The sequence below is a fragment of the Euleptes europaea genome, chromosome 1 (genome assembly GCF_029931775.1).
Source record: "Euleptes europaea isolate rEulEur1 chromosome 1, rEulEur1.hap1, whole genome shotgun sequence".
NCBI classification, from domain to species: Eukaryota; Metazoa; Chordata; class Lepidosauria; order Squamata; family Sphaerodactylidae; genus Euleptes; species Euleptes europaea.
The window spans coordinates 133,240,374-133,254,956 of NC_079312.1; the positions used below are offsets into that span (position 1 = coordinate 133,240,374).

Consider the following 14,583-nt stretch of genomic DNA (forward strand, 5'->3'; position numbering starts at 1 on the left):
TTTCTGACATCAGTAAACATGATAGTGTAAGCTCCTAGGTAAAATTTATTTATATATATATATACACACACACACATATACGTATATAGTAGAATAATAGGGTGTTAATTAATTAATATCATGTTTTGAAAGAATTTAACGGTTTTATATTAGTTTAGGTTAGAAGGTTCATATCCATTCCAGCTATTTACAAACAATAACTTGTTCAAGACTTGTACTGATAGGTAGAATTGTTGTGTGGTGTAGTTTGCGTATTTTTTGTTGTGTGTTTTATATTGTGTTGAAAAAATTAAAAAATTAGGCTTTGTTCTGCACTGCAGCCAATTGCTCTCGTAGTTACGTTTGAGCTCTGCATAGAAAAGCCTTTACCTTGAGTATTGCTTTGCCTTTTGACTTCACTGTTTACAATTTCTTATATGTTCTCCATGTGGAGCAGGAGCAAATCCGGTGTGTGGCTGGATGGCTACACTGAGTTACATTGGCATCATATGGGATAGGAAAAAAAGAAGGCTCTTATTATAACTTCACAGCAGTTTGTCCTGAACATTCATGCAATATTGAGAACACCACTGGAGTGAGAACAAAAGGTGGAATATGCCACAAACTCTTATCTGCCAAATCAAAACCCATGTTTCTCTTAACAAGATTTCAGAAAGCGGGAAGTGATTGTTTAATGAGAATTGGAATCTTACCTCTTCTACTACAGCCATCATCTGCTCTACTGGGGAAGGGCTGAGATCGCCTACTAAGAGTGAATCTTGGAAGTTATCTTTAGTTATGTTTTCATGTTTCTTCTTCACAAAGTAAACTGCTTTGTTCTTCAGTGTTGATGGAAAGCCAATGCAAGGGACTAGCTGTCCAGTAGGGTTGAGAGTGATCACCAGTTCCATCAGGTCTGGCTTCTCATAGAACTCATTGAGCATGACAATGACATCCTCATTCGTCGCAAACTTGGTCCATTTGTCAGGTTTCATACGGAGAGAGAGAAAACAGTACTTCTCTATGAAGTCCAGGCGTTTGTCAGTTGCCATCTTGACTCTTCAATAATTGACTACTCTGAAGACAAAAATGAGCTGGTAACAAGCTAGAAACCCCTGAGCAAGCAACCGTTTTCTGTATAATCAACATGCGGATGGGGCGGGGGAGGAAGTGAGCACATTAGCTGCCGCCACTGCTTCCAGCCGCCACATGCTGAGCTAAACTCCTGCACAGAGCCTATGTGCATACAGGGACCCCTCGGTGCCGCAGAAGAAGAGAGAGGGACTCAGTTGGAGGACAGTGTTTTTGCCTTCCGACTGGTCAGAGGTATATGAAAAGGTTATGCACACCATTAAACCATCAGGGAAAGAATGAAAGAAGACAAATGACCTTTAAATGGGCCTTAGGGTGGCTCTCTGAACAGGCGATACCCCTCAGGTTCAGATATGTGAACCCAGTGTCTCCCCCTCCACATGTGAGAAAAAAGGCTGTGGGGAAAGGGAAAAGCCTCTCCTCCCTTCTTGTACTGTGCCAGTCAAATTCACAGCTCCCTCTTTCTGCCGGTGTATTAAAATATAAACAATACCCTTCAGGGAAAAGATAAACCCTGCATAGTTTCCCCTTTAAGTACTTGGGGATGGGGATTTTTATTGGGAAAATCGCTTTTAGGGAAACCATTAAGTGCACGTGCCTGCACCATTTAGAACCCCCAAGAGCTTCATTACAGTCCGGACTAAAACTGTCAGGAGATATTCCATTAGTCTCCAGTGTTACCTCTAGTTTGGCCCTAATGCATAATTTTTGGAAGATGAAGGGATTGCAGTTTACTCTTTTATTTCAACAAGAATACTTACTTGTCTCACGCCTCAGGGCAAGCACAATGAAGGATGCAACAATCTTTCCTTTGACCAAAGTGTCTCTGAGACTTGAAGGCGTCCAACTGAAGCCTTCCCCAACTGCCAAGGAACAAGATTCTTTGAGGAGGTTCTAGTGACATCATGTATCAACTGTCACAACATGAAGGAACCTTCCGTGTAGACCATGTAAATTGCACCCAAGTCTGTTAAGCAGAAAACGATGATGTTTAAGCATAGCTTTAACGGCTGGCTTTGCATGGTATCATGCTCCTATGAGTGCCATCTGCTGTTTTAATTGCTTAATTTATTTATTATTATGTCATTGTTGGGATTTTATTGTATTTTATACTGTTTTATTGTATTATTATATGCTGTGAGCTGCCCTGAGCCCGGCCTCGGCTGGGGAGTGAGAGTGGGATATAAGACTAACTAAAGAAATAAATATCACCAAATTGTTTCGCTTCGGAATATCAAGGCACCTAGGTTTAAATTATGAGGATACACAACTTCTGAATGTCACATTAATTCTTTAGGAAAGAAGCAGTAAATCCCCAGTTGTCTGTCAGGGGAGATGTTAAACATCCTCTTCAGATGCTACTTCATTCTTTCTTTAGAAAATTGTTATGCTGCCTCTTCAGAGAAACTGCTTTACATTTATTAATTGTGTAATCCTATGCCATCCTTTCCCACTGATTTCAATAAGGTTAGACTGGGTAATTCTTCTCAGGGTAGCAGTGTAAGTGTACGAAAATTAATTTCCCCCCAAACTGTTACAGTGTATATTTAATCTGAGTTCATCTGAGTTCATCTCAGCTTCCTGTTTTCTTGCTTATTGCAGTCCCTATTGCTTTGGTTTTCTAGTAAAATCGCTAAATTCCATGCAGCTCTTAATGTGGAACGGAGTTGTACCTGTTGGTGCTGGTCCTTTTTGTTGGATACTTCCGTTATTTTGTCTCACAACAGAAATACAATAACCCTTAGCAGCAAAAGACTTCAGGTGCAATGCAAACTCTTTTGCTAACTTGGTGTTGTGAGTCTGCCTGCCAGCGCCTCCTCGGGTGAGGAAGAGACGGAGGAAGCCGGCCCCAGCCCTTGGAGGCCGCAGGAGGACCCACCAGACAATGTAGAGACTCCGTCTGGTGCCGAAGGGAAGTCTTAGGCTCAGTGGCAGATCTACTATAAAACGAATGAAGCTTAAGCTTCAAGGCCCCTAATCCCGAAGGGGCACTGAAGCAACTTTTTTTTTTAAATGAGTGAATTTTTCAACAAAATTGATGGAGTTTTTTTAAGTGTTTGTTATTAAAATAAAGCTATTTTAGTGATAGAATCATAAGCCAATGGGTTGAAGTACTTAATATTGACCTTAGAATATGCTCTAATACCCATTTCACATGGCCTCACAATGTCCCTGTAATTGGTTAAATTTCAAAATTTTCTCAGCAGCTTGCAGTGCCTGAACCCCCAGCTGTAAGGGCTTGCTGAGCTCACCAGAATCTATTCATAGCCTGCATTTTGGCAGCTGGATCCTCGAATCCTTCGTTGGTGCATGGCTTAATAGTTCTTTTTTTTATATGTACTTTTTAATTAACATTTTAACATAGACATACACATTCACATACAGATTGGCCTTTTTCCAGGGAGACTAATTAACAATTTTAAATAATAGTATACATCACACATGTCTTCATCTATGTGTACATAAGCTTTCTATTCTTTACTAGTCACACTACTAGTCTTCTAATTATCCCAGATTCCAAAGCTCTGATTTCTAATATTATAAGCCTTGTCTATTGCTTCTATTTTAATCTTATATTTGCTTTTTACCCCACAGAAAAAAAACAAACTCTTATTCTAAACTTTCAAGTTAGCATAATCAAGATAACATTTCAATTTCTTTTGAAATTCTTCTATCGTTTTCCCTTTCAGCATGCTGGTTAATTTGGCCAACACCGCATATTCTCCCATTTTCTGTTGGAAATTTCTGTTTCTCTATTTCTGGAACATCTTCTTGTTTCCATACTGTTGCTAAAACCATTCTTGCTGCAGTCGTCATATAGCTAAATAGTTCTTTATGGTTCATTTCCAGATTTTCTGGTTCTATTCCCAATAACATAGTTTCAGGATTCAACGGAAATTTAAATTTTAAGATGTTCTGCATTTCTTGATGGACCTGTATCCAAAATTTCTTTACTTTTTTGCAAGTCCACCAGGAATGGAAATAAGTCCCATCCTTTCCTTTACATTTCCAGCTGTGACTATCATATGACTCATCCATCTTTTTAATGTCCATAGGTGTTATATACCATCTAAAAAATTGCTTGTACCAGTTCTCTCTCAAATTGTCACTAGAAGTAAATTTAATTGATTTAGTCCATAATTTTTTCCATTGTTGCATCAGAATCTCTTTTTTAAAGTTCTGCATCCATTTAACCATACACATTTTCACTTGTTCTTGTTCTGTCTCATATTTTAGTAACAGTTTGTATATTTTCCCCAAGATATGATCTTTTTCCTTGTTTATTAGAGTTTCAAACTCTACTTTCTTTTGGTTTACCTTGTTGGTAACAGTCTTGTTTAAGTTTTTCAATTATTTGGTTATATGTTAACCAGCCTATTTTCTTGTTATCTTTCTTTATTTCTTCCCGAGATTTTACTTTGTTTTGCTTATTTAACATGTCCTGATATCTTATAAAATCTGTGCATTTCTTTTCTCCCTTGCTTAGATATGCATCTGTTGGAGATATAATTAGAGCTGGCGAGAGCTTAATCTGCTTCTAATTCTGACCCAAGTCTTCATAAGTCCTTCAGTAATTACATGTCTGTGTCCAAATATCTCTGATTTTTTTGGTTTCCATAAATAATAATGGAAGCCACGGTCCCATATGTGGGAATTGGGAAGGATTGAGGCGAGGCTTCAGTGTCAGTGTACAACAGAACTCCCTTGCAGAGAGCTGAGTTTATTTTATAGCAATTGTAATCAGCAGCAAAGCTGAGCAAGGCAGAAAGCAGCTAGATTCAGTGACTAGAACAGCTTGCACATTGCTAAGGTATATTGTTGCAATATAGGTTTCTGCAAGGAGCAGTTGCTAACCTAAGAACAAAGGCAGCTTGTTAGATGGCGTGATCTGCTAGCCTGCCCCCCCCCCAAGGCCTGGTGACGTTGGTTTGCCAACGTCACTGATGGGTGGTGTGCCAGCAACCATCGGTAGGCCAAAACCCTATACCCTATAGGAACCTAGTCTAGGGTTTAAACCCCTACTGCCACTGGACCGTCCCCCCAAGGCCTTGCGCTATGGCGGTGGTTTGCCAGCTCGCCAGGGCAAGGCCTTGTGCTTCTGGCGGTGGTCTGCCAGCTCGCCAGGGGACCAGGGGTTTGGGGTTCGAACCCTACACCCATATTCCTTTTTCCATCTTCAGAACTTTTTGCCCTGGATCTTTTATCCAGTCTTGGTAATATATTCATCTTTATCACTGCTATTCTTCCCATCCATGACAGTTTCAGTTTAGACCATCTTTCCAAATCTTTCTGTATCATCAACCATGTTTTGTGGTAATTGTCCTTGAATAATGTCTGATTCTTCCCGGTAACACTGATTCCCAAATATCTTACCAGCTCTTCCATTATCTTACATCCTGTTTTCAACCATATATCTTGCTTTTCCGGATCTTCTAAATTTTCTAATATAATCTTAGTCTTATTTTTATTTATTCTATATCCAGAAATTTGTCCATAATGTTCTATTTTCTCCATAAGATGTTCAATTGAGTATGTAGGATTTTCTAAAGTTAGGACCACATCATCAGCATAGCATATCAGCTTAATAGTTCTATAGCTCAGCCCTTAGCTTAGAGCCAAGTGGAACCATAAAAAGACATCTGAATTCTCAATTCAGGCTGCACTCATCTCGCTTGTGCATTTTAACACCAAAAAACAGATTTTCACCTCTTTATCCTAATAAGCCCCCTCTGATGACCTTCTACCTCTCTGTTAGAGAATGAACATCAACCAATACATCTGCCATAGAACAACCCCACTGAAGAAGATAACAGTGGTTACCCAGGCCTTGCTGGGGAGAAGGGGCTCACTGTATGGCCCATTTTCAAGGACTCCATCCCACCACCCTGTTCTCCGCCATTTGGGCCTCGAGATCCTTGCAAGCCCTTTCGACCTTGTTGGATGTTGCCCTATCATTGCTGGTTGTGAAGGGGCCCCCATAACAGTTCATGTTTCATGGTCCCAAAAGCGTAGGTTCGCCACTGCTTAGGCCGAAGTCAGCGTGCCACACCAGTAGTCTCACAGCCCAGGTTCCAAGGCTGAAACAGAAGCACTGAAGCCACCAGCCTCACTTCCAGGGTTGCCAGAGCTTTTGGAATACCGGAGAAGCCGGGCTTGGAAGGAGGTGCAGGAGTGGCACCACAGCACGGTTGGCAGCCCAGCACTGGTCAACCTCTGCCTTTGAGCTTGAGTCACCACAGAAGCAGGGTTGACAGCTACAAAGGCTGCTCAGCCAGTGATGAGTGGCACCTGTCCATGGATGACTCAGCAGGCTAAGGAGTTGCACCTGCTCCTGATCAGCGTTTCCCTAATAAAAGTAGCCAGAGAAGGGCGAACCAGTGTGGAAGCAACATGTCCACAACCCTTGTGTAACCGCTGTGCCTTAGACTGCTGCGTGTTTGACTTTGGATTGCATTTGGCCTTTGGTCATTTATGCATGGGTACTTGGATTCAAGTTCGCCCCGTCTGATTTGGTTGTTCCTTGGAGTTCTGCATGAATTTTCCGTCCATTAGAAATTACCTCTCTGACAGCCCTTGCAATGTCCAGGTCTTCCCATTCCTCTGTTAACCCGACTCTTCCCTCTTCCCTGAGCTCAGCCCGGCTGAAATCTCCGTGCAGAAGGCAAAGCACTGGACATCAAAGCTTGCTTTCTCTCACAGCCAATCACAAAGCAGCATGTAAAGAGGCAGGGATTCAAATGCTTCCTGCTTCCTTGGGGCTCTTTCTGAGCAAAAGAAAGGCTTTTTAAAACCGAAACTTAGATTTCTCCCCACCCCCTTCCTTTCAGATTGCTCCAGTTTTTGTTCTTAAAATGCTTTTTTTATGTGGCAATTGGTTTTGGGGGGGGATTTTCTCTCACAGTAAGCACTGCGAAGTAAGCCAATTACAAAGCAGCATTTAAAGGGGTGGGACTTGATTTGAATTTGGAGACTGCTGGTGCAGAGATTCCCAAAAGGAAAATGTGGGTCCAGCTAGCAACGAACCTCAGGTAAAACTCCCATGCATAAATGACCTTTGTGTCTTGGATTTGCTCCTGACCTTGGACTGTGACCTGCCTTGTGCTTTCTGGATTTGCCCTTCTGTTTTGGTGCTTGGACTTTTAATGACATGCATTTTGACCCTGGATAGTGCCCTGGACTACACTTGCTGCCTGTCTAAGCCCAGACATTCTATTGCATGGAAGTTGTCATTGCTGTAAACTTCATTTATAGCTCGCCTTTCTCACTCAGACTGAAAGCAGAGTACAAAGTATGAGAAGCAATTCAGTCAGATAGCAAAAACTTCCAATAAACAATGCAGTAGGACTAGGATTACTGAACTGGAAAAACAATGCAAAAAAACCCCGTATAAGGCATGACGTGCCATAATGAAGAATGGGAGCTACAAAGGTGGAGGACATTGCAGTAAAAAGGGAGGTGATCTGTACAACAACTGTGCAAGAGACCACATTACTATCCCTTACAGAAGCATTCTCCTGTGCTGTTCTATTACATTATCCCTTTGTGAAAATGTCCTCTTGGACATTTCTGTTTTGCACATTCTGTGAAATGCTGGAAGTATTGGGGCCTTCCAGAAGAAGTGGTCCTGCAGGTATGCAGATCTAAGGCTATTAAGATTTTTATAGGTGATCACTAGAACCTTGAACTGAACCCAGTAACTGATTGGTGACCAATGCAGTGTCTGCAGAATTTAACTGAGTGAACGTCAGCTGGATCCCGTCAAAACTGGGAAGCATAACGTCCTTCAGGACTTCAGCCTTTCCAATCAACATTTCATGAAGCAGCTCTTGATGCAGACCAAAGACTGTTTAAGGAAATGTCAGTCAAATTAAGTTCATATTTGCAAATAGAAATGGACACTGTCAAACCAAGTTTGAACATAGATCTACTGTTTGCATTACAGCTTGCTGTAGGGCAGAGTGATGAGGAAAAGTTTTGATGGGAGGGAAGGAAACAGGCTTTTGGGAGTCAGAAGGTGAATTTCAGCTCAGTCCTAAGAACAATCTCCTGGGAGAAAGGCCCATTGAATAAAATGGGATTGAAACCAGTGTTGAATTACTAGGTAAAACAACCGATGCCAGGTGGATAGGTTGCTATTCCCAATGTAAAAATGTTTTGATAGGAAAAGGAAGCTAGGATAAATTCAGGAAGCAAGAGTAATGAAATAATGTTTGTTCAATACATTAGAGCGCTGTGAAGTGTGTAGGCATGGTGGGAAACAGTTGTTTTTCATTTCCATTGATTTTAATAGGAATGTTTATACAGGCTGAGGATCTCAGATGTTGACTAAGTTGTCCTCTTCCAACTTGCTCACAGTCCACCTTGTTAGGAGAGGAGGAGGGCTTTATATTGGTACAGTTGTTCTGGTACCAGGCCTATACCAGTGTGCCATCGGCACAACCTTACACCAGCGTGTCTGAGTTACGCTGCCTCAAGGGCTTCGTTGCCATCCAGAGCTGCTCCAGAACAGCCTTAGGATTGTGTCCTTAATTTACTTATTTGAAATGAATTGGAATTCTTTGTATAAAGAACACAGTCATTTGCAATATGGATAGCAAATACGTGGAACATGGTTTTGAGAGGGCCATGGGCACATGTTGGCTGGGATTCATAACAGGAATTGTTCGTGTTGTGGTGGAACAGGGAAAGCCGCTGCTTTTGCTACCACCTGGGATGGACAGATGCTGATGTGATGGACAGTATGTGGGCACATAGGGGGAGAGAGATGACAGGTTGGGAGGGAAAAGACACCACAGGAATGCTAAGCAAGATGTACAAGTAAGATCTTGTATTAAAGCACAGCACTGCCTTAGAATTTGAGGTCTGTATAAGATGAGTTAAAGGAAAAGAAGGGATTTCTAGAAAGGAAATAAATTGACAGGCCTAACTGAAATTTAGATTACACAACTCTAGATGGCAGCAAAGTTCCATCATACCTCCCATGGTGATTTGTTTGAGCCTTTCAGCAATCCTGTGGGTTCACAGCTCCTCCTTCATCAACCCTCTCTGCCTGTCCATTGCTTGGGCTGAGTCCTTCCCGTTGTTCCTTCTGGCTTGCCTGCTGGGCCTTTATAAAGGCTCATGCCATTTCCTCTCTCCCCCTCTTTTACCATAATTGCCGATGTGCCCCTGGTGTGTTCCCACCCTTCCATCTCAGCTTAATTTATTTCTGGTAGTAATGGCTGGAGGGATGTGGAACAGTATATTGTAGCCTAATCTTGTCTGATCTGGGAAGCTAAGCAGGGTTGGTACTTGGATGGGAGACCACCAAGGAAGAATTTACAGAGGAAGGCAGTGACAAACCACCTCTGCTTAATCACTTGTCTTGAAAACCCTATGAGATTGCCATAAGTCGGCCACAACTTGATGACACTTTCCACACACACACACACACAATGGGTGGAGAAAAGTATGACCCTTCAGCCTTACAAGTAGCACTGCTTCATAGTCCTGTGCTGTATTATTTATTTGTGTATTTATAACATTTTTATACCACCTTTCCACCCAATCAGGGTCCATAAGATGGCAAACATTAAAATATTTAAATAGGAATATTTAAATTAATTTAATTTAAATTAAACTATATATAATATAGTTTATACACACAATAATATGTAAATAATATTTACTTTAATTGATAAATTAATTTAAATTAATTTAAATTAAAATGTTTATATTTAACACTAGAAGCAGGGCTAAAAACCATTATTGGAGGTACACCAGAAGAAACAAAAAAGTCTTCACCTGCTGGCAAAAGACATTAATAGATGTCTCTTCCTGGGGAGGGAATTCCAAAGTTTTGGTGCCACAACAGAAGAGACCCTTTCTTGGGTTGCCACCCGTCCAGCATCAGATGGCGGGGCAACCAAAGCAGGGCCTCTGAGGATGGCCGGAGTGAATGGATAGGTTCATATGGGAGATGGCTGTCCTTAAGATATGTTGGTCCTAGGGCACACAGGGCTTTAAAGGCCAAAAGCACCTTGAAATAATTAGAAACCATACCCTTTAGCAATGCCAGGCTCTGATCCCAAGGATAGAGTTTGCAGCTGCCATGCAGTGTGGTGCCCATCAACACCCTTTCTGGCACCAGCCAAGTATTTTTAAGAAGTGGGTGGAGCCAGATAGGGCTTTATGCCCAGCACGGCTTCTGATTGACTGTTGGAGATTTGATTGGCTGCATAGGTTTTTTTTTAAATGTTGCTTTGGCAGCAGCTGCCACCACAGCACAAGGATCTACACTGTGGTACTAAAGTTAAGCTGTGGCAGTCATTTTGTGGCTATCTCCTGTGGCAACCATTTTGCGGCAGCCATCTTGTGGCTGCGCCTACCACGCCGTGTCAGGATGCCACTTGTGCCCACAGGCTCAAAAAGGTTGGAGTCCCCTGCTTTAGTAGCTGGCTACAGGCAAAGCCTCAGTCATTGGGAGAGGAAGGGGATTCTGTCTTACCCTAGCCCCTCTCTCCTTTGCTCCACACCTCTTTTCTGACTGTAAGGTAGAGGGCTGGCCCATCCTCTGTGGATGCCCTGCGTCCTGCCTTTTAAAGGGTTCCCCTCCACTGGCCCAGGTAAGTTTGGAGATGGGGCCCTATTGGCCCTGGACAAGTAGTTGCTGCAAAGACAGTGGGGTTCCTGATTACCATGCCTCATGCTATTTGGCTACCCCAAATATTCTCCTCTGCCGCCATAGCAAGACCTAAGAAAGAAGTGGTGGTGGTATGGCTTGCGGGGGGGGGGGGGCTGCCCTGTCCATGCTGTTCCTACAGTCTCCAGGATGGGCTCCAGAACAGCATTCTGTAGCTTACTATAGACTTCAATGGTGGCAGCACACATTTAAATCCCCCCCTCAGAGAAACAAAAATATTGAAGTAACCTCCACGGTAGTCATTGTGTGGTTGTGGCCAGTAACCTCTTTCAGCCTTCCAAAAGCGGATACTTGTGGAGCAGTGCCGCCGCCCCCCCCCCCCCGCCTCCAGTGGTTCTTAATGAAATCTCTTTCTGTCTTCTTGAGCTCCAGAACTGTGCAAAGGGTGAGTTCCCCATGGCGACAGTCTTGTGTCATTTCCGCTGTTGCTGCTACAGCAGTATCTGTGTATCTGGTTCTCTTTACATCCAACTTTCATTTTTTTTAAATTAAGCCTTTCACTTCTTTCTTTGCAAAAAATATTAACTTTCCTCTTGTGTGTCTGCAACAAAAGAGACTTGTGTGGCAAAACACTGCTTTCTTATTTCAGGAGGTGCCTACTCCAGCTGACCACTTCCTGCCACTGTATAGCAGGGGGTACTGGACACTATCACTCCGTCATTGTCACTATTCCCCCTTCTTGGACCTAGCTTATTGGCACTTGAGGGTATTTACCTGTCATAAGGTAAAAGGTAAAGGTAAAAGGTCCCCGGTGTAAGCACCGGGTCATTCCTGACCCATGGGGTGATGTTACATCCTGACATTTTCTAGGCAGACTTTGTTTATGGGGTGGTTTGCCAGTGCCTTCCCCAGTCATTTTCCCTGTACCCCCAGCAAGCTGGGTCCTCATTTTACCGACCTCGGAAGGATGGAAGGCTGAGTCAACCTTGAGTCGGCTACCTGAAACCGACTTCCGTCGGGATCGAACTCAGGTCGTGAGCGGAGCTTTTGACTGCAGTACTGCAGCTTAACACTCTGCGCCACGGGGCTCCTTGTCATAAGGACCCCTTTATATTTCACAGTCAGCCCTCAGGCTATATATACTATACCCTGGTGGTGTACTCGAGCCTTTGTTGTGTTGTGCCTAGAAAAACGCCGTCCAGATTAGGTCAGATCACAGATAGCGCACTGGAGATCAGAAGTCGTTTAAACAGCTTGTTCTATTTAATGGTACCAAATTAACATACAAGCCGGGATCAAGTCTCTCCAGCCGAACCAAAAGGATTCAGACTGCAAAAATAAATCACCATTCTGTGCCTCAAACAGCACCCTTTATACGTTTTTAGCAAGAAAGATACTTTCCAGAATCACACCATAGCTGTCATCCTAAATAGTCTCTGTAAAAACGAGGGCAAAGCTGTTCCCTTGTGAAGGTCTCGGTAAGGAGATAATAGCCTAGCAACTCAGAGGAGTCCGGCAGTCTCTACTTGTTACAAACTTTCAGGAATGTTAGTGTATGTGTTTTTGTGCTTTATGCAGACTGAGTGAATTGCAAGCAAAGACAGAGAGGAAAGGGGGGGGGGCGATTCTTGACACGCATTTATTTACATGCGCGTCACGTCAAAAAGGAGGATTTCTGCACCTGCTTATGTACACAGGGCAGTTCATAGTGCCACAGAAAAAATACCTTTATTGTGGGCACTTCAGTGGCTTATTTCTCTTCAAACCTTTGACTGTTCAGACCGCTGCCACCATTCAAATACTTGCACAGAAATCATGAGGAAACTTTCTTTAAGATTTAATGAAGTTTTATTGTACAGATGCATATAACTGAAGGATTAAGACATAACACTTAAGGTAAGGGTAAAATGGAACTGTTGAAACCATAAATATACTAGGCTGACAGACATAAAGATATTCAGACACATTCAGTCTGACATACTCTCCACAACCTTCTCTCGCCGGGCTCTCATCAGTTCACCGGCCATGCTGCCTCAACTATCAAGCAATCATACTCTACCTGCAATGCACCATTCCTCAAGCACACTTATTGGCTCACTCACTCAAGCCCTCAAGGCAGCTCCCGTCCCACGCTTGCTAACAACAATAGGTCACCATAGGCTATATTTACATATAACCCAGAAAACATCAAAACTTCTTTCAGAAACTGGGAATTCAGAAAACCTGATACACCAATTGTTATAATGATGTTCAATTACTGATTAAAAAACAAAACTCCAAAAGCCCCCTGGTGGTGGGTGAGGAAATGGCCACACAGGGACAGGAGCAAGGAAAATAGCGGCCGTGCGGATGGGACCAGGAAAATCCGAATGCCCATGTAGAAGAGAAAGAAGAGTTGGTTTTCATAGGCTGACCACTTAAGGAAGAATCAAACTGGCTTACAATCACCTTTCCTTCCCCTCCCCACAACAGACACCCTGTGAGGTAGGTGGGGCTGAGAGAGCTCTAAGAGAACTGAGACTAGCCCAAAGTCACCCAGCTGTCTTCATATGGAGGAGTGGGGAAATGGTGTGGGGAATCAAAGTTCTCCGGATTAGAGTCCAATGCTCCAAACACCCGCTCTAAACCACTATACCACGCTGCTGCAGTCTTTCTCAAAATTCCTCATCAAAGGAAGTTTGAGAAAGATTGAAGAAATGCTGTGGAAAAGTTGGACGTAGATGAATGCACCACTATGCTGTGGGGAAGCAGGTAAAAACAGCATTGATCTGGGGCAAATACCCCATGTGGAAATGGACAGGGCCAAACTAGATGAGATGACAGAGATGTCACCTGGTTACCTGGTTCCAGAGGGCAACCCCTGCTGCCACTCTCAGACTACCTCCCTCGCCCAAGAAAGAAGTGGGGAGGGGGAATGACATCACTTGATGCCCGGACCTCACTTCCAGTTCCAGAACAGGACATGACATCAGATGCTCTAAGAATTTTCAAATTTTTTATGGTTTGGAATTCCTACAGCATTGTTACTGCATTTTTCTGTTCTGAAACTGGAAATGATGTCCTAGCATCCCCCCCTCCCAATGATCCTGAGGTTTGCCATCCAAGGGGTGGCAATCTTAATGGCACAGGATTTCTGACTGGTTTTCTCTAGCACTTTTTATTTACAAATAGCTGTCATGCAGGGCTCCAACTGGTGCAGAGGCTGCGAGGTAGTAGAAGGAGCTTTAACTCTTACCCTCAAGCAACTTTCATTGCCTCAATTTCTCTCTGTCCAAAGCCTGAACTTTATTCTGCTGGGATAAACATGGAAGTTCAGCAGTGGTAAGGCCACTCGAGGAGGAGTCAAGGGGAGCTATAAAAGCTGTTTTGGTTCACCTTCTTTCCCACTCATGGTGGAGTTTACCCACCAGAATGTAACTAGCTAGGTGGTGTTCTCAATGCATTTGCTACTTTTGCACCATTTGTGCTAGCTTTTATAACATTAATATACTCAAATAAATAAATTTAACGAAGAAAATATGGTATGGGAGGGGATGCTTCTAGTCCACTCCGTGAGAGCAGAAATATGAACCTGGATTCCTGATCTTTAAACCCAGCACTCTAATCACTGCACCACACTGGTTCTTAATGAGACTTTTATAATTAGACAATTCTCCAGGCCTCTTGACATATGAGCTACCATCACTTTTTATACACATACAAGCACACCCTCCAAGCATGTGAAGTATTTACTAATGGAAATCTACCCTAAACCATGCCCCAATTCAGAAACAGAATGCTCCTAACCTGAATAAAATAAATATGTGTTGCCCTTCTGGGGGAATCTATGGAGGGGTCCCAGTTACAATCAGGGGTGTTGATCTGAGGTCTTAACTCATTCACTACAGCAT

At 42.9% G+C, this 14,583-nt stretch overlaps 1 protein-coding gene across 1 annotated transcript in view; it reads right to left on the minus strand.

Annotated features, from left to right (window-relative positions):
• Positions 1–12,720, minus strand: part of DNAH17 (dynein axonemal heavy chain 17) — a 176,662-nt gene extending 163,942 nt beyond the window's left edge. The window contains exons 1-3 of the mRNA XM_056848614.1: positions 12,675–12,720; positions 1,833–1,934; positions 693–1,036 (exon numbers count right to left, since the gene is read on the minus strand). Of these exons, the coding sequence (XP_056704592.1) occupies positions 693–1,036; positions 1,833–1,934; positions 12,675–12,720 (492 nt within the window). The remainder of the gene's footprint in view (positions 1–692; positions 1,037–1,832; positions 1,935–12,674) is intronic.
• Between the last annotated feature and the right edge of the window lie 1,863 nt (positions 12,721–14,583).